At 41.7% G+C, this 21,142-nt stretch overlaps 1 protein-coding gene across 3 annotated transcripts; it reads left to right on the forward strand.

Annotated features, from left to right (window-relative positions):
* The first annotated feature begins 371 nt into the window (after positions 1-371).
* Positions 372-20,382, forward strand: synpo2a (synaptopodin 2a). Of its 3 annotated transcripts, none has more exons than XM_082526535.1 (5): positions 372-618; positions 7,726-7,877; positions 9,042-9,721; positions 11,608-14,564; positions 18,204-20,382. In XM_082526535.1, the coding sequence occupies exons 1-5, from the start codon at positions 511-513 to the stop codon at positions 18,795-18,797; spliced, it is 4,491 nt and encodes a 1,496-aa protein (XP_082382661.1). In that variant the 5' UTR covers positions 372-510; the 3' UTR covers positions 18,798-20,382. The 3 variants fall into 3 exon arrangements, with proteins under 3 accessions (XP_082382661.1, XP_082382662.1, XP_082382660.1); XM_082526536.1 differs by having other exon boundaries at positions 11,608-14,504; XM_082526534.1 differs by lacking the exon at positions 18,204-20,382 and having other exon boundaries at positions 11,608-16,537.
* The last annotated feature ends 760 nt before the right edge of the window (positions 20,383-21,142 follow it).

A 21,142-nucleotide genomic window follows, 5' to 3' on the forward strand; every position in this document is an offset into this window, starting at 1 on the left:
ATCATATCAGACACCTACTTTAAATATTCTAATTAATTCCTTAATGAAGTTATACGGCAAAGAGAATGAATGGATGCTGATATGAAGCCACAAAAGTACATTCAGTACTCATTATTTAGGTATCTGACACAAACAAAGCTGGAATTAACATTCTCAATTTAAACAAATAACCAAGAAGTATTATTATAATATAATTCATTGTCTTCGTCTTTGCTGTCTCTAAATCATAAAAGTACCCCTCACCTCACTTGCCCAAAATCTCCCTTTGAATAAGATGTTCAGGGATGTTGGTGAAGTAGTGATAGTTACACCCACCACCAGTTGCGTTTAACGCCGGCAGGCGGGTCCGTGCGCAGTGACGTTTCCAAAACGGGCTGGACTCTGAGGACAGATGATGGGGGTTATAGGCTACAGCGGTGCGGTGGATGTGGTTTTTCGTTAAGTGCTGCTGGCCCGGCTGACAGCTCCATGAGCGCGCCGTGGAAGTTTGGCTGAGGAGCTGCGCGCAGCATGGGCACCGGGGATTACATCTGCGTAACGCTGCGTGGTGCTGCGCCCTGGGGATTCACCCTGCGAGAGGGAGAAGGGGACACCTACAGACCTCTTCTAGTTTCCCAGGTATGTATGCGAGCGTGCGTGGGAGGATGTTTTAATACCACTTGAGCAGGGTCATGCCTGTCTAATCTAATGCTAGTGAGACTGCAACGATGGATAAACAGCCTAATGAAAGTTTGTGGACATGTTGTTGTTGAGATCCTGGAAAAGTTTCTGTTTCTTCAGAGTCACGACAGTTTTTTTTTAAGGTGAGAAATTCAGCAGGAAAACAGAAAAAAACAGAAAAACAGAGACTTTAAAAAGTCTGAAATTTGATGGGAGAGAGCTGTCTGCCGCTGCATTTTTGTGCGCGTTGGCTGTGTTTTGGTGAGAGATTCCTCGGCACCCTTATATGGTCAAGGCCACGACAGAGTGTGAAGCTCAGGGCAGTATGATCTGTTTTCAGTCACAAAGACTTTTTAAGCAAGAAAGCAAGTCCAGTAACCAGACTGAAGAGTGAAGGTATATGTGCATAACACCAAGGTGTTACGTTTTAGTATGAACAAAAAACAAGTGCGGCTAAAACTAAGAGGTTATCATGCAAATATCCCTTTCAAAAAGAATTCAAATAAGAGATAGAGAGGAGGACAGGCAAATTTGAAGTTTTGCTGTAAGAACGATTCAGCTGCGTGACATTTGTTTAGCCTGATAATAAGGTAATAAACCTTAGAGGTGCGGGGTTTTATCTGCTTAGAGGTAACTGCTGATGTAGCCACTTTCTGATGAGACGCAGAGGCCATTTTTTAACATACTGTAATGTAAATGTACACAGACAGATAATATATGTTGTACTCTTTAGGTTATTTCCTATTATTTGCTCGTCCGTCCATCACACGTTCTCATTTTGCAGCCAGTGATAATGGAAACCAGTTTAAAGCTTATTATGATACTTAAATTAGTATCATAATTAATTAGTCACTTTTAACAGCTTTACATATTATGCAAGTGTGGACAGCGTTGCATACAACAACTCACTCAAAAAAATTAATAATACAGTAAAAGCCATTGTACCAGCCAACTTAGTTTACTGCCTTCAAACGTTCAAATAAACAAGTAGATGGATGGAAAAATGAAAGTTTAAGCTTAAGTGGAGCTTTTTTACTCTTTACCATAACCATAAATGAGCATCTTTGTGAGTGTAAGGATCACTGAAAGGCTGGATCACCTTAAACCAATCTGCCTTAAAGACATGGGATAGTGTTGCACACACTGTGATGCACAGTATTTGTGAAACCAGGTGCCGTTACCTTGACCAGCTGCTTAAGCTCTATATATGGTCTGTATGTTCCAAAGTGCTCAAGCTGCACACATTCCCCATCAACTTGTCAACAGAGTGCATGTAAAAATAAAATTTTAAAAAACCATTCTTAAGCCACATTCCTGCGACATCGAAGCGCCACCGGGAGAAAGTTTTGGAGAATCCAAAAACCTCAGCAGATCATTTTCATGACAGATGTTTAGCATGTCTCCAACAAGTGAAGCCACATCTGTAAAGTTGCTTTCTGTCCTTTATATGATTAGTCTGATTAAATAGTATAGTGACACTTTTTCCTATGAAATGCCCCCCTCACGCAGGCCTGACACTCAGTGTCTGCCTAATGTCAGAATAAAAGCATCAGCAAAAGCACCTGAAGACAAATATCTCCTGTGGGCAATAAACAACTCTTAAATCTTGTTAGCTTTGAGTGAGAGAAATACCCCATAAAGTTTAGTAGACTGTATTGAGAAAAAAATTGCAAATATTGCACATAAGCTACTATATCCCCTCTCACAACTCTAAGCCAAAAACAGCACTTAACGTGAGGTAAAGCAAGCAAAGCTATTTATAAAGTTGCTCTCCCTTCGATGCCTCCTGAAGCTTTAATTTTCTCGTGAAACTGTGCTGCCTAATTTCAGACATAAATGTGCTTTTTAAAGCATCCTTGCACCCAAAGTGTTCCCGTGTGTTAACAAACGGGTGCTGTGAATACATTGCGTTCAAGTATGGGCCTATTAATGTGAAGTAGCTACATATGCCCCAGTTTGGGACATCTGGGGTTGTGTGTGGGGGGGGTTCAGTTCCAGTCTGCCTCATCTGGAAGACATAACTCTAAACATACCTTTAAACTTTTCTTGTGAGTGAGCCAAGTCTGTTAGTCAGAAGTTACAAAAAGAGAAACAAACATACCGAGATCGTGACAAATGCTCTCGAGCTAGAGGCTCTCCTGCGTCTGATAAAAAAATGTGTGTTTTTTAATGCTTCTGCTGAATGTCGTGGACACCGTGTTTTGTTTCCTGGGGGAAAGTGATTGTTCAGTGTACTGACAAGCGACACAGAGTAAGGCGCTCTGTATCCCCTCTTAAAAGGTTCTGTCCATATAAGGGTGCTTGTATTTTTCTTCTTATTTGGAGTCCTGGCTTGAGTACAAACTTGATGAGGTCACTTTATTTTTTTAAAGCTGCAGGAGCACGCTCAGTACAAAGCTGTGTCAAATTCACTAACACGCACCAAGGTGAAAAAGCTGCGTTTGCTCTGTGATGCAGAATGCATTCATATTAAACAGATATTCCAATACAAAAAATATAAAAATTAAAGAGAGTTTAAATCCCACCAGCCTGATCAGGAGACTTTTTGGCCTAATTACTAAGGTATTCCATCTCTGTATGTGAAATGTCAACATGCATCAGATCAGTTAAGGAGCACGCAGTGATAACTGTGATCTTCATGAAAGACTTTTAAAAGTTTGCACGAGTTTATTCTTACATACATGAACTAATCTGTTAGTCTGTTAAAGTATAAAAACTTTTATGAGTTGTTCTTTTGCCTTTTACAGAGCAAAGACGGCTTTTGTTGCTGATGCTTCGGCCCTAATAGTGCGCCACAGGAACCTCGTTAAGCTGCCAAGAAATGAGCCAATGAGCCGTTTCCTCAGTCATTCACTGCTGTTTTCCCAGACTAAGCAGAGTGATTCACAGCTCAGTCACTTATCTGAGTTTGGGCATTGTGTTGTGCAACAAGCCATCTCATTTCCAATCCTGGGAGAAAGCAGTGACCTTACGCGATGGCTGGCCGGGCTTGTTTTCCTCTTTTCTGTTTCACATCATCTAAACAAATGAGGGCCAGTGCTCAAACAGCTTTGTATTTGCGGCATTCCTGCTCTTCGTCAACCCCCCAAAGTGTGTGGTGTTTAATTTGTGACAGAAAAAAAATATTCTTGGATGTTGCAATACTGTTTTTCTTGCTTTCTTCTAAAGTCGCTTTTATTGTGAAAGAGGTGATGTTTGTGTCAGAGTCCAGCTATTCCCCTCACATCAGTGCAAATGTGAGGGCAATATTAAAATAGCTGATTGTGCAATTGCGTGTGATGTTTGGAGTGGTGCACAGATATAGGTGGCGTGATGGTGCAGTGGTTAGGATTGTTGCTTTAGACCTTTTGGACCTTTCTGCGTGGAGTTTGCATGTCCTCCCCGTGTCTGCGTTGGTCCTCTTTGACTTCCTCCGACAGTCTGAAGGCATGCATAAGAATGAGTGTCTGCTTCTCAGCTGGGATAGGATAGGAAGAGACTCCTGCAACCTTCAACTGGTTGAGTTATAGATGATGGATGAATTAAATGTTGCTGTTCTTGGATAAATCATTTATTTATTTATTTATTTTTAGTTTAATCTGAGTTTAAGGCTTATTTTACTGAGCAGGGCATTACTATGCACACACTGAAAAAGTGAACTTTCTGGGATTTACAGCCAAGGAATTCGATTAAAAAAAATAAAGTGAAACTGTATTTCATCTATTTTGTGCCCGCAGGACATCTTTAAGAATTATTTTAATTTCTGGAAAGCTGTTCAAAAAAGACATTAGGCAGTTTTTGGGAACTGATGTCATTCCAGATCCATTACTCCATACATTAGTCATACATCCAGATGATGTAACAAATGGAAAACTGTCGGGAATTCTGCTACTGATTGCAAATAAAACCCAATTACAGCTAAAAGCCATCTTTATTATAGAAAAAAATACTGCAGACTAGAGAAACGTCTACCAGTGACACAAACAATAACAGATTTATAGCTAGATCTTAAATGGGGGCTTAATTATTCTTTGCAAGAAAAAACATCAAAGCCAGAAATGAAGAATAATGATTTATGAATATTATAAGTTAAAAAAAAAAAAAAAAGTAATCTTCTTCCACATGTATGTATAATAAGTAATCTATATTCTATTTCAGTGCCTTCATTGGTGTGTTATGGCTTGGCATGCATGCACATGACAAAAAAACAAATGTATCTCTCCTCAAGACACATACAGCTCAAATGAAAGGAAATACAGTTATAATAAGAAATGATGCAAATTTAGAGGAAAGCTAAACTCTTGATAGCATAAATAACCTAACACAAAACAAGGGGAACATACAGGAGGGTCAAATATAAATCTTCCAGCATGGATTTAGTGCTAAATGTGAAACACCTGGAAAATATCTGCCTGTAATCTAAAAACAATAATTGCTCAAAGCTGTGAAAGGCAGGAACCACACGGAGGTAGGCAGAGACATCACCCGTTCCTGTATTTCCTGTGATTTTCTGTTAGGTTTAATGCACTTAAATAGCTCATTTGAAAAGTGGTTACCCAGACATTGTTACAGCCCCACATTAAAATAGTTATGTGGCCAATTATTTTGACAAGTTCCTCTCCATTTGAAGAAACCTACACAGCATTTATCTGCTATCCTCTCAAGGGCACTTAGTGCATATCTGAGGCTTTTCTTTGTAAGCTGTGTGGTAAACATTGGCGGACTGTGTATTTTGAGTTGTGAGGAGAGACAACGACAAATCTTTCCCCTCCTTTTTTGGAGTGTGGACCGTTGCTGTGGCATCCCAGAAGTAACCGTCCTCCCTGTAGCGAGGTGCGAGTCCCAAAGGGACGGACACATTGGCTGCCATATAGGGCTTGTTTTGTTCGCTGTTTGCTCCGAAAAACTGGAGCGAGGATGGAAAGTTACCATCTCTATAATGGAACACCTGAAAGATATTTGTATGTATAACAAAGTAGGATCATTCTTGCATTATATTTAAATATAAGCAATGGGCAAAAGTAATGACATCCAAAGAAGAAAGACTACAACTGGTTTCATTGGGGAAAGTTTTAATAGCAAATATGTGAAATCAAAAATGGTGTACAAAGTAAAGGCAGGCTTTTTTGACTTTTGATTCCTTTCTATATTATGAAATCTCACTCAGAGGTTTTTCGCTTCCCCCCATCAGCTGTACAATGTGTGTGCATCTCCATCTAGTGATGAAGTTGTTTCACTGCAGCTATGCAGAACTGCCTCATTTGCAGTATGAAAGTCACAAAGTTTCAGGACACTTTTGTAAAGCATTGTTATTCTAAGACCAGAGGTATCAAACATATGGCCCGGGGGCCAGAACTGGCCTGGTAAAGTCTCCAATCTGGCCCACTGGACAGCTTTGGAAAATGAGTACATAGATCTTTACCTGTATTTTCAGGTTTTCCAACTTTTCTTACTACACCAAAGTAATTAAGTTATAGATAAACGATGACAAACTGTTGTTTTTTTACTATGTTTTTCACCAGCATTTGTTAATTAATGAAAACTTTATATTTTAGAATTACAGGATATTGAACAATGTCCTGGGCAATGAACTATCAGAACTTTTTTTTGTAATTTTACCCATTTATCAAGTTTCACTGGTCCACTCTGACCCACTTAAGATCAAAGCTGGCAGTATGTGGTACACAATGTAAAACGACTTTGACATTTTAGATGTTGCACAGCTTTATGTATTTTCATCCTAATAACACAGCATAGTGATTGTAAATAAGAGATTTTGGGGTTGATTTCCCACTAACGGGGTGGCTGCAGCTCAGGAAATAGAGCAGATTCTCTATTAATTGGAAAGGTGGTGGTTTGATAAATATCCTTGGGCAAGTTACAAATCCCCAAGTTGGTCTCTGATGCATCAATCCGAGTGTGAATGTTAGATAGAAAAGCACCACAGAAAAAAAAAGGCTTGTGTGAATGAGACATGTTGTACAAGTGCTCAGGTAGAGCAGCTTGTCAGGAGATCATTTAAATCATTCAGCAGAGAGACATTCTGTAACAGTAGAAAATCATGGTGCCTTCCCTGTGTATTGATTTTGATGCCAGTATAAAGTTCTCTAAATCAATCCCTCAGGAAAATTAGCCAAAGACGCTTATTAAAAGCATAACTTTATCACTACCAGGGTTTATTTTTTTTATGGCATGTGGTCTTTAATCTAGAACTGACGAAGATAAAGCGTAAAGAAAAAGGAATCAACATTTTCAAACGGCTGCCAGTCTTAAGATATCTGAGAAACCTTCCTAAAGCTTTGTAATTGGGATACTGGCAAAATATCTTAACATAACTCCTGAAACCAAATCCTCTAATAGCATAGTACTACAGTAATAATTTATCCCCTTAGCTGTATGAGTGGCCTTTTGTGCTGAATTTATGAGGTATTTCTCCTTATTAAATCCTCTTATTAATGAACCATTTTATAGGCTCCAGGAACCAATTAGAAGAAAATGAAACCATCAGTCATTAGTCTAACTGTGTAAAGAGGTGCCCTTTAAATGGCTCTGCCCAGAGCTCGACTACAGCAATAATATGCAGCAGCACAGTCAAGATTCAAGGTAGAATTAATAGTTTTATTACTGAACACCTAGCCTATGTCAGTGTTTGTACATTTTGGTGCCAAATGTACATTACGTTAAGTTAAATTACGCTGCCGGCATGCTCTCTTCAGATCTCTAAAATGTTAACGGTCCAGTCTGAATTCCTCTGCACACTTTGGCTGGCTTGATCTTCACACTGGCTTTTACTGGACGTCCATTTTCACCTCGTGTTACGTGAAAAAGAGTTTTCTTATCTGATTTCCCAGAAAAAATATGAACTTGTGAAACTGATTTCTGCTTTTTGACAGGTAATATTTCAAACATGACAACCGAGATTCGTGAATCTTAAACAGCAGATCTCACTCTTGGCAGGCCTTTATCTCATGTTATCCTTCTATTGCCTGATGCTGCACCCCGCTACGCTGTTTGTGAAGAAGTTACACATCAAACTGTGTTTTTTTTTTTTTCCTTTCTTTTCTGACTCCCAAATGTCTTCTGCAGGTAGAGGAGGGTGGTCGTGCCTCCCTGGCTGGAGTACAGGATGGAGATGAGGTGGTGTCAATCAACGGGGAGCTGTGTGCTGACCTCACCCTTTTACAAGCGTTTGCGCTAATCGACACATCAATCGACTGTCTGCAGCTGCTAGTCAGAAGGTAATGCAGCATGCCAGCCGCTGAACTGAGATCATATGAGACATGTGCGAAGCCTAGAAAACCCCGAGTTTCAGAAAACAAAGGCACAGGACCGTATTCATAGGATAACATGTAATAATGTGAAGTAGTAAAACACAAAATAATGTAGGTTTATCAGTTACACCGCAGAGCCTTTGCATTGTGACAACTGAGCCATGCAAACTGTAAGTCCTTGGTGACCACAGCAGCAGGGAAAACTGATCGTTCCACTGTTTTATTAGCATTTAGATAGCATGTAGCTTTATGACATGTGGCCTTTTTGCATACTTGAATGAACCCCTGTTTCTGTGATCATATCCAGCCACGTCTGCGTGTGTTGTAGCCTGTGCCTCGACCATGCTGAACCTACCAAGTGGCTTTGCCAAGGTGTTGCAGATTTGTGTGTCTGATTGGCATGCAGCTGCTCAGCCATTACTCAACTGGCAGTGCCAGTCTGTTTATCAGAGTGACATGTCCTCAGATAATCCCGCTTTCTCTTTAACAGGCCTTGACTGCTTGTTGTGTAGCTGCTTTAAAGGGAGATTCCGAGCAGATCGTCTCAACTTTGCTGTTTGACAGAAGTTGATTACATTTGGAGACAAGAGCTGGTCTTTAACGGCTAATTGACTTGAGCACAGTTGCTGTCATGCATAATGACGTTAGTTTATGCTGCTCCAAACTGACCTTGAAAGTCGAAATTAGGCAGATCGGTGTCTGAACGTAATTATTTTCCACTTCGGTGCCCTGACCTTTTCGATTCACTTTCTACATCGAGATTAAATCTCCTTGATTGCTTTGACAACTTCAGCGGAACAACGAGGGCTTCAATCCAGTGCTGAAATGCCTGCTTCTGTCGAGTGAACACCCCTGCATCTTGCTTAGAGGTGTAAATTGGGTGGGTTTTAGTCTATTTAGAGATTTAATTAAAACACGGGTCTAAAAGAAATCTGTCCAAGTTTTGACATTACTGGAAAACAGGAAGTGTACATTTCAAACTGTAGAAGAGGAAAAAATGTAACCAATAACATTTATCAATAAGTAATTGTTTTCATGTCTTCCCCCAAGTTCAGTTCATTTTAATAATGAAAAGAAAAAACACATTTACTCCGTCACTCATTGTTTATCTCGCCTTCTTCTTTTCTAAAGATACCACTCCATCACCACTGAAGACTATGAATCGGATGAAATGCACTGCAGTGAGAGGGCCTCTGCGGGTGAGACTTTAGAGAGCACCACCCTTCACATCTTCCCCCCAAAGCAAACATCCCAAATCCCAAATCCTGAATCCCCGGATGAGACCTACAGCAAAGAGTTTAATATCAACACAGAGTTTTCCAAGGAAGGCCAGCTGCTTTGCACTCAGCTACATATCCCCTCATCTAAGGAAGAAGATGATAAAGTACAGCGGTGCTTCTCACCTGGGGACATGGTGGAGCTCCAGGTGTCCCTGTCTGAGCAAACCTTGGATGATGTGGGCTGCGCCTCGCTCGGAAGTGCTCGTGGGATTGATGGGGACCTCTCAAACCGGGAGGGTGTGGAGGCTGTTCATATCACCAATGCCGCCACCGCATCGCGCTCCGTCAGGGAGCCGCTAAGCCATCATGGAGTGGTTCTCAACTCCCCTTTAATGCTGGGGCAGGTGGAGGTCATTTTGGAGGCATCGGGAGTAGGGAGGGGCCTCCAGAGTGGAGGTGGCACTCGGGTAAGGGAAACAGTTGGTTCTCAAAGTGAAGGAGAAGAAGAGGACTGCAGTCCTGCAGAAGAGCAGGAGTCTGATTCTGAAGGAGTTCAACACAAACCCAACAAGCATCGGGCTAGGCATGCCAGTAAGTATATTTGGACTGGTTCCACCTGCACCAGTATTACCTTCGTGTGCATTCTTTCTGTGTGTGTGAGTGGGGATAACTGTCTTTTCTTTAAGAGGGGTAATCTTCAGCACTAAATTACATTTGTCAACATGTGTGCATTCCAAAGCCTGATGTCCAGTGTGTGTACGCCTCAAAATAGTCTCTCACTGCAACTGCAAGGGGGGTGGGGTGCTCATTCCTTTGAAAGGAAGGAGATGCATCCGGATCTAACCTGAATTATCTCAGAACCAAAGTTATAGTATTGCGGGTCGATCGAGCTTCTAACAAAGTCTTATCATATAAGAATTCACTATCACAAGAGAAAGATACAAAAAGAATGGATTGTATGTATGGGGGGGGGAGCATCTGCACCCTATAAAACATTAAAACCATCCATTTAAAGAGAGGCAATGGTGAATATGGATACCGGGGCGTTCCTCTGAGCTGTGTAGAAGACATAAATATAACCCCAGCACGCTGACGATGCCTGCAGAAGTGGCCCTTTGACAGACACCAGCATGTGCTCCCCCAGACCCGTTACCTGATCCTTTCAAACTGAGTGCTTTAACTAAACTCAAAAAGTGAGTCTGTCGCTCACTCCCGCTGTCTCCTCCACCTTCAGGTTAGTCTTGCAAGAATATAAAAAAGTAAGCCCGCTGGTGTTATTGTGCGATTGCATTCGGCGCACATTCTCCGTGACTGTCGGATTGGACGAAATGTGATTTCAGAAGAAAACATTTTATTTTATTTTTTTTCTTTCAAGTAGACTGCGTGCCAACACACACAGAAGGATTGGTAAAGACGTTGCTGTCCTGGTGAATTTATTGCATGCATGCTAAAATAATCTTTCTTGCTTCCTATTCTTGGCTACTTTACAGGGTTGGATGAGTGATTGAGTGTACAAATGGGAATATTAGACATGGGTCGGAGAATTTCATTATTGCTTTATGGGCCAGTGTATTATGTTCAAGGGAATGAGCTCATTTGAATGATAAAATCACAGCTGGATAGTATGTAAGTATGTAAATGTAATGTGTGGACTGAGAAAATATGTAATGTATCATTTTTTTTTGAGTGAATGAATCTGTAAATAGCTCAGTTTACAGTCTATTTGCTGAGTGTTTGGATCAGTTCAACCACAGAGCAAGCTGTATTATTAGTTTACTGTTATTTCTGTATCTGCTTTAGCTGTAAATGCTGGATGAGGTTAATATCAAAGTAACGTTACAAGATGAAACTGCTTCGTGGCTTGCTTATTTTAACCTCCTAAGACCCGAACTCTTCCACGGCATGCATTTTTAATTTCTCTTTGATATTTGGGCATATTGGGGCCAGATGAACGTAAAAACAAAGAATTACCAGATTTATTTTTTTTACCTTATTTTTGTTTTTATGAAAAATAAGAGCCACATATACGGATATTTGTTTAAAATTTTGATAGAACAGTAGCAGTATAATGTCCTCGTAAGTGGATATCAGGCCCTTGTAGAGCAAAATTGAGTATTTTGGTCTAAATAACCCAAAATGTGATGTCCACATATGTGGACGCCAGGTCCTAGGAGGTTAAAGGTGAATTGTATCTTCTGTCTCCACATAACTTCTCCAGGCAGCTTTGATGAGAGCAAAACTAAACAGCATTTGATATAAAAATATTAACTACAGTCACGTGTTTAGTGCAGTTTGTAAAGCCTCTTTAAAGTCTCTTGTTCAAAATCTTTACGAACTGTTTATTTTTTTAAGTAAATTCAGATGAACAGATTAAATGTTTTTATGATTGTAATTCTTTAAGGTTTTAGTACCATTAAATTGGATTCATTTTGGCCATTTTTTAAACACAACTGTCTCTCTTTTCCTTCTCTGTTAAGGGCTCAGGCGCAACGAGAGCATTTCAGAGAAACAGCTAAAGGAAGCCAAGTCCAAATGTAAACGAATTGCCCTTCTTCTTACGGCTGCTCCGACCAACCCCAATAACAAGGGGCTGTTGATGTTCAAGAAGCATCGTCAGAGAGCTAAGAAATTCACGCTCGTGAGCTACGGCACAGGAGAAGACGAGCCAGAGTACAGCGACGAGGAGTACGAGGAAAATCCAGACAGCAGACAAGAAACCTCTGCTCCACAATTTATCCTTGTGGCCCCAAACGACTCTGACATAGATAAGCCTTTTCTCACTAGCACCCACAGTGGCAAAAGTGTGCTAACTTTTACCTTGGACAAGGGTCTTCTTGAAATCGAAAGGAATTTGAAGAACCAAGCAGAGATGGAATCTTTGCCTGAAACCAAAGGCAAGGGTGCGCTGATGTTTGCCCAGCGTCGCCAGAGGATGGATGAGATTTCTGCCGAACACGAGGAGCTTAGGCGCCAAGGGATCCCCGTTGAAGCAGTGCAAGAGGCTAAAAATAAAATAGTGGAGCATTCCTACATGCAGTCGGCTGCAGAAGGCCGCAGTTACATGGATGTAAACGTGCACCAGCAAACCCAGCAACAGTACCAGCAGTTTCAAGAGCAACAGTACTATGAGCAACAGCAGAACTACCAACAACAACAACAATATCAGCAACAATATCAGCAGCAATATCAGCAACAGCAATATGAGCAAAGTCACTATCAGCAACAGCAAATGTATCACCAGCAGCAAGAATATCATCAGGAGCAACAAAAAATGCAGCAGTATTCAGCAACTGTCAATGGCACTGTCCAACATCAAACAAATGAAATGCAGAGCTCTTTCAGCAATCGTACTGCAAAGCCTTTCTCAGCAGACAACATGGCGGCCACCCCTTATTCTCACGCAATGAGTGGGACCAATCAAGATTCTGTGAGTCAAGGAGAGCAGATTGCTTCCCGTGATGAGCGCATTTCTACTCCTGCAATCAGGACGGGACTTTTGTTGGATTCAAGGAAAAAGAATGCAGCCAAGCCTATGTTCACATTTAAGGAAGCCCCAAAAGTATCCCCAAACCCAGCATTGCTGAACCTCCTAAACAAAGGTGATAAAAAGCCCGGGTTTGAATCAGGACCTGAGGATGATTATCTTAGTCTTGGAGCCGAGGCTTGTAATTTTCTTCAGTCTCAGCGAGTCAAACACAAGATTCCTCCACCAGTTGCCCCAAAGCCTGTGATCAATCCCACATCACCTCCTTGGTCCTCACAGATAGAAGCAACCAACCAGGAGATGCCTCAGTGTGCTGAAAATAGTCTATCCACACCTGCTGCAGCCCCCACCGCAGAGACTACTCCTGCTCCAGAACTAGAGCCAACCCCTGCACCTGCCCCTGAGTCTTATCCCCCTGCTGCACCCCAGGAGAATCCTGGCAGTACCAACAAAGAGGAACAGCACACATGGCCGCTCCCAGAACCCGAATCTCAACAACAGCCCACACAAGCTGTAGCTCAAGAGGCAAATGGTCATATGAATTCTACGCTGCAGTCTGAGTCGTCTGCTGTGACTACCTGGGGTGCAGCTCAAACACAAATGCAACAACAGTTATCTTCAAGTTCTTGGCATTCAGCTCAAGTGCAGCCCTCAGAACCACCTCCAAGACAGTCCTCACCTCACCCACCTTGGGTATCACATCAGCCTACTCAGAACCAGGCACAGCAACCTCCCACAAGTACTTGGACCCCTCAAATTCAGCAGTCCTGGACGCAGCCTCCAGAGCAATCACAAGCCCAAGCACATGTTCAGCCATCCTGGGCCCAGTCACGAGAGCAACCTCAGTCTCAGCCGCAGGTTCACCCACCTTGGGCACACTCTACTGAGCAGCCACATCTACAGAAAATGCAGCCCAACTGGAGTCAAGCCCAAGAACAAATGCAGCCACAACAACAGCACCAATGGACACAGCCATCACAAACAGACTCTCAACATCAACCACCATGGATGCAACAACCTCATAAAAAATCCCAAGCACAAACTCCTTGGGTTCAAGGGGTACAACCAGAATCCCAGCCACAACCACCATGGGTTCAGCAAGCACAACATCAGGCTCCTCCACAATTATGGCCACAGACTGAAGCACCAGGTCAGTCTCAACCACCTTGGGTATCAGCTCAACCACAACAGCAACAGCTACCTTCAGTGAATGCATGGGCCCCATCACAAACTCAACCCCAAGCTCAGCCACCCTGGATCCAAGTCGCTCAACCACAACCTCAAGCACAGCCTCAAGCCAATTTAAATCCATGGGCGCCAGTACCTGCCCAGACTCAGTCTCAGCCTCCATGGGCTCAACACCCCCCAGAGCACGGTCAACACCACATAAGTTCTTGGACTCAAGAGCAGGATCAGGCCCACCATCAGTCTCCATGGGCTCAACCTGTTCCAGCCCAGCCAGCACCACAGCCAAAGTGGCAACAGCCTACATCAAAGAGTCCACCACAACCACCAATAAACACATGGCAACCAGCTCAGACACAGCCTCAGACACCTGTGAATGCCTGGACTCCACAATCACAGCAAAAACCTGTGAATATTTCCACACTGACAGTGAACACTCGCCCCTCTCCAAAACCTTGGCAACCACCACAAAATGTTCCACAAAGCCGATCCCCTCCTACTCCGCCACAGCGAATGCACTCTTTCACTATTGGTCAAAGAGTTTCATCGCCCATCAACCCAATGGCCACTGTCTTAAACCCATCATCCCAGGGTTCAGCATTTGAGATGCCAGCTGTTAAAGGAAAAGGAGCTGATATGTTTGCAAAGAGGCAGTCTCGAATGGAGAAGTATATCGTGGACTCTGAGACGGTGGAAGCAAATAAGGCAAGCAGGTCAACATCACCAGCAGCTTCCTTACCGAATGAGTGGAAATACACTCCCAATGTACGTGCTCCACCTACACGTGCATATAACCCTATTCAATCACCTTTTTATCCCCCAGCAGCAACAAAGCAACCCCCTTCAAGTAGCCCCTCAACCAAAGCAAAGAAAAAAGACAAAGCGAAACAGATGCCTGCTCCTAAACCTCTTAATGTAATAGATGTCATGAAACATCAACCCTATCAACTAAATTCCTCACTCTTTATCTATGGTCCAGCAGCAGAGGCCACCAAGCCTTCCGCACCTAAGACCAGCTGTTCGCCTCCTAATCCACCTGATGATAACCAACCAATCAGATATGAGCAAATGCCCCTGGTCCAGCCTGCTGGACCATTTGGTGCCCCATACCCCCAACAAACCTATGAGATGCCAATGCAGCCTGTGATGCACGATAGCCAGTATCAGCAGATCCAACCAAATGTTTATCCCCCCTCTAATCCTTATCAGCAACCTCCTAGTTGTCCATACCAGCAAGTATATAACCAACAGTATCAACAACCTGCTCCACCTGCTTATCATCCCCAAGCCCCTCAGTCTCCAAACTCTCCCTACCAACACTCGGTACAAGCTGGTTACCAGCCAGCCAATAGCCCTCCCTATCTGGCAGCTCCTTCAGTGCCCTACCAGCCACAGCCTCTTAGTAGCTATATTGCTCCCAGTTTCCCTGTGGCTGCTAGGCCTGAGTCTGCATCTGGTGGTAACCCTGGAGTGGCTCCCAAGCCTAAGTTTACAGCTAATAAGAGTTCAGCTCAGGTGTGGAAGCCTGCAGCAGTTGATAAAGAGTGATTCTTGTAGAATCATGACTTATTTGACGTCTGCTTGAATTAAAGGTTTTGTGCCCCGCCACATGGACTATTTTCCTTACCAGCTCTATTTATTGTCATAGTGCAGAACCTACTAGTCTAAAAGTTCATGGAGCTAATGAAAAAAGGAATATCTATAAAATTAAGAATATAAGGATAGACTTACATCCTATTTTAATAGAATTTTAGTATATCTTATCAGACGCAGCATAGTCATAATAATTGTAAACATATTTTATTAGGCAAAAGTAATAAATGTAAATTCATTACATTTTATGCAAAAGAATTGTGTGATTAATAAGAATGTAGGGGAGCCTAATGCTCAGTGTGAAGTGAAAGAAAAGGGTGCGAGAAAAAGATTCAGTGGAACTGGATAAGTCAAGACAGGTTGATGTTTTTAAAGGGGAAAATGATAAATGTTCTTAATATTACAAATTATTACATTTTAAAAAGACCAAAAAAAGTTTTTAAGCAAATACTAAAAGTATTTGTATGTGGGTAAGTGAAAAGGATGGGGCCTGTAGCCTGTAATAATATCAAGCAGAAGGCTTAATGTGTAACGTCAGATGTTGAGTACGGAGATTATGTAACAGCAGTGGGATTTTAGGCTATTCTAGGCCAAATAACACGGCAGACAGACTTGTGACAACTAACACTGTTTTCCTTAAACATAAAATGTGCTATACTTCTTTTTTCCCCAGTACTTTCCCCAATTCCTTTTTGGTAGGACCTACTTAAGTGTGTTGGGTTTTATTTAAAGCTCTCTACCAGCTGTTGCGTCATGTTAGACACTATATTTAAAGTCCCTCATGAGACAAGATTCTGAGGTCCAGAGAGTAGGCTTAAATTTCAACTTAAGCCAGTGAAAGCTACCAACTTCCAGACTGCCATAGTATTTTTCCTGATAAGAGACAGTTATGTAATGTCTATCACTCATAGATTTACCCATTATGTATCTGTTCCTTGTTTTGATATGTGAACAGATGATACATGATCTAGAAAGGAAGAGTTATTGAAAGGATAACCAGCCTGGTAATGCTCACAAGTTGATTTTTGGTACAGGGTCGCTTCTTTGGTTCTCTGTGTTCTTTTCTTTTTGTGTCTGTGTGTTTCTCTTCATAGTGCACTTTCTGTATGATTCACTGCAGTGCCATTAAACTGTCTTTTATCTTTGTTTGGTTTCCTTTTCTTTTGTCCTCTGAACATGCTTTTAGGGTTTCTTCTATTTTTAGTCTCTTTGCTGTTGTCTTGCTGAATTTCACCACTTCTCCACTTTCACTATAAATACTGTCCTTATTGACCTTGTCAACAAAAAGAAAAATCTGTCACAAATTAGTCCGTACCACAGCATCTGGTGGTTCCATTTTCAAGAGTTATCAGCAAGGTGCACCTAATTATCCAAATCACCTCCTTTTTGTAAAAAATAAAATAAAATAAAGAAAGAGAGAGTTTAGAAACTTGAGATGCACATTCCTGCAGAATGACCATGTGATGATGCATTTACGAAGAGTATTATTAGAGCTGTGACTTCACCGGATAATTATGGTCAAGTGAGTGAGCACAGCTGAAATATATATCCATGTTGCATCATGGATTTTGAAAAAGAGCAGATATATGTTGAATGAAAGTATTAGTATCATTTCATAATCTTAGTTAGCGGATTTTACCGACTATTTCTGAAGGGAATTGATCCCCATGCCGATTCATTTATCTTCAATCTGCAATCAAAAGACAATAAAAGAGAGACAGCAAATGTTTACTCTTGCTTTAGAGCCCACACATTAATGCCCTGTAGTGCTAATACACCAAGCTTTGACACCTTTTGCTTCATATTATTTCTGTTTTAATAAGAAAAATACAAGATAAATATTGTATTTATGCCCTAAATCAAACCTTAGCCAAACCATAAATCAGGATGTAACATTCCTGCATTTAAAGACTGTTTTGAACATCTGTCTTAAAATGTAAGGAGCCCAGCTGTTACGCTCGTTTTCTGAGCATGTTAAATCTGGCAGAAATGGCACATAGAAGGACATAAACCATGTGCAAATGGGCTATCGGTCTCCTTCAGCAAAGTAAAAATATGACCTACTGATCTGTTCATATATTCTTGTGCCCAGGACCCCCACTCCTGTGGGCATTTTAAGCCTACCGCATACCTGAGCAGCAGAGACTTTATTCCCCTTGACTGATTTAGCATTTATCTCTGCACGCTCTTCTTCTCTCTTCTTAAATTTGTGCCATATTTTATCAGCTGACAGTGCACATCACTCACCAGATGATGGCAGCACTGGCTTTTCTGCTTATCCACCATACATAACAGGAGGCATTGGATGAGATTATGTGCAGTATAGCTGTGTTTTCACCCCACATAACCCTCTGCAGCACCGGTATCCTGGGGATATTATTGGTATTGGGCATTTAGCATTTCCATCTCGTTATTCTTTCAAACTGTTGCTGTTTAGCAAACTATATTAAGTGGAAATGAGCCGAATGTGGCTTATACTTCCAGAAGGTTATGCACTTTCATGTGCCAGTTGCTCTGATTAATAAGCGGGACAATGTGTTTAGACAAATGCTAGTGCAGTTTAATTCACTGGCTGCAGTATGACATGTCCTAGAACTCTTTTACACACATACACATACCCCCTGTGAATAAGAGAGTCACTGATCTTCTATACACAAGTAAATTATACATGTATTACTGCATTTAAAAGAAATAATCCTGGCAGGGAGCTACTCTGCATCTCACTCTTATCCAAGCTAATTTGATTTGGCCAAAGAGCCAAACACAAATGAACCCTTACTAAAATAAACATGTCTGGATTCTTCTTTACAGGCCCCTGGCAGGAGCTACTCCCTTTCTCCACCAGCCAGAGTACAGTTCACGGGCCAGAAGTCAGCTTCAACTTCTTCCTCCCCAAAGCCCCCAGCACTGGGCTCCACAACTCCCTCGGCAAGGCAGACATGCTGGATGGAAAAAAGCCAAAAGCTCCTCACACCATGGGAGGCTGCCTCCCGGCATCCCATGGGCCTGGTAGATGAAGCTTTTGCTTTCCAGAGCCTCCAGCAAACCCTTGCCTCGAATGTGCGCTTGGCAGCCCAGCGCAAAATCTTGCCTGAGCCGCCAGCAGAGTGGAAAGCCAGGGTTTCTTACCAAGCACCGCAGAAAACAGGCAGCCAGACTTGGAGCCAAAGCCAGAGCCTGAGTCGAGCTTCGCTCCCATCGTTTGTGTCGCCAGTAAGGAGCTCTATCTCCACCACAGTTAGTCATGCCGGTTACAGGTCCCTGCCCAGACAGTGGCAGCCTCAGAAATCTGTGACAGAGGCTAACCCGAGGCCCTCGGTGTCTTCATATGAGTCTAAGAGCCCTTTCGGAAAGCAAACTTACAAGTCTGTGTACACCAGCAACACTTGGAGCTGGAGGCGGTAGACTACAGTTCAGCCTGTGCGGTCTTTAATGAGTCAAATCTCATTTATTCTGAGTTTCGTAATACATTCACATGCAGTCAGGAAATAAAAAACAACAGCTTGTTAGAAAGGACAGAAAGTTAACTGCTAGAGAACCTTTTAATACATTCTATTGTTAGATATTTGAAAAGATGTGGGAAAAATGGATGGCAAACACACTGATGTGGAAGACTAGTTGATTAGATAAAGAGATGAGTACGTTGTTTAGAGAGAGTGCATCAATATCTTTGGTGGAAAAAGCATTTGATTGCATATGTGGACTTATCTGTGATTGGAAAAAAAAAAGACACCTGTCATTTTGTAGGTTTTAAGTGAAGATTGTTTCTTGAGTTGTTCTTGAGCTTGTGGATTTCCAGCAATCTGAGTTTGATATTTTGCTGTGGATGCATGCATCTGCCATGTAGGTTGCTACCATGGGTGTACACTTTTCTTTTTTTTTGCTTGTTTTGCAAAATCCATGCAGGATTTGTGGTGTCCTCTGATAAGAAAATGATTCAAGTGCTAGAATGCAATTACCTTGGGAAAAGGTGCCATAACCTGTGATGTCGTTGGTGCACAATAGGTGTATTTTCAGTAATGCATTGGTATGTGGCCATTACCCTGGTTCTGCCAGAGGTTTCTTCCTGTTAAAAGGGAGTTTTTCGTTCCCAATGTCACCAAGTGCTTGCTCAAAGAGAGTCGTTTGATTGTTGGGATTTTCTCTGTATTATTGTAGGGTCTTTACCTTTCAGTATAAAGTGCTTTGGGGCAACTGTTTTTGTGATTTGGTGCTATATCATTAAAATAGAATTGAATAGACATTTCAACTGTCTAGCATCACATACATAACAGTATATACTGTATAGGAGACAATCAAATGCAGTATGTAAAACGACTGACAACTTTTTGTTGGGAGTGAATTTCATCGATCGCTTCATACCAATGAAATCTAATCAACACTACAAAAAAGATTTTTGTTTAGTTTATGGAAGGTTTAGTGCTGCCAGGGCGATTACTTACACTGTGCAATTGGCTTGTGGCTTATTTCTAGTTTGGGCTTTTGCTATCGACTTGTAATCATCTCCAAATGTTAAAGCTACGTTGGTGTTTCCACAGAGTGCGCATAATGTCCTAATGCGATTCTCACTGAGCAACCTCATAAATGCAAATAAGATTTATTACACAGTGTTGTGTTTTATGCAGATGTACTATAGTGTAGTGTAACAATCTCAGATTGTTTTACTGTATCACTTCCATTCAAACAACACATATTATGGTCGTAATACAATACAGCAGTCCATTTCATGTAGAGCATTCTATAAAATAAATGCAGTGAAATATCACAATTTAAGACGTTGCCCTTTTGTGCTCTTTGCTGTCTATTCCCATCTTGTGCTTGGGGCCATTTGTTGCTTGCTGTGCCATCCCGTGAAGCTTTTTGCAAGATGTGTTGTCTCAAATGGTCACTCCATATACAGCACGGGGAGTTGAGAGGGAGACCAGTTCCCATGGTGACCAGATGTTACATAACAACAGTGGGTACCTAGTGTAGCTGAACCATTAGAGAATGAGAGATAAGGGCACAGACGGAGCCGATAAAAAGCAAGTATTTCCCCACCAATTTGGATCTGGGAAACACTTTGCGGTTCAAATGCTTTTTAAAGGGGTGAAGCCTGTTGAAGTGCATAGCACTGTAGCACATGTAATTTTATTGTCTTGATGCACGCTCAATTATCCAAGTAAGAAAATCCCCAAAAGTTGATTCTGTTCATCTGGACATAGCGTGACTGAAGAAGTCACTTGGATGAGTTATGTTCAGCTGAACATAACTCATCCAAGTGACTTCTTCAGTCACGCTATGTCCAGATGAACAGAATCAACTTTTTGGGACATAACTTTATTATTATTCTGTGTCCCAGGCATAGCTTTCTGTTCACTATGCAGTGCAGTTATGCCACTCAGCTTGATATCCAACCCTGAATCCAACATACTGTAGCTCTGCTATGTGCCGCAAACTCAGCCTGCCTTCTTAAAAAACTGGGGGGAAATGAGACTAAATTAAATGTAGCAAGGTCGTTGGAAACATTGTGATGGTATTATAAAGTAAATGAATTCCATTAGACTTTGGTACTTCCTTTATCACATGATGGCACTTAAAACAAATAGTATGTGATTGGTCTGCATGCCCTGAGGGGACCATGTTCCCGTGGTGGATGTCACTGAATATATTTAATGTTAGCTGTGCATAGCAATTTCCTGAGTGCTGAAACAGCTTTATTTTGATGTTAAAGCTTTGTCAGTGGTTTACTAAGCGAGTTTTCATGTCTT

This window comes from Aulonocara stuartgranti (genome assembly GCF_965226115.1).
Source record: "Aulonocara stuartgranti genome assembly, chromosome: 3".
NCBI lineage: Eukaryota > Metazoa > Chordata > Actinopteri > Cichliformes > Cichlidae > Aulonocara > Aulonocara stuartgranti.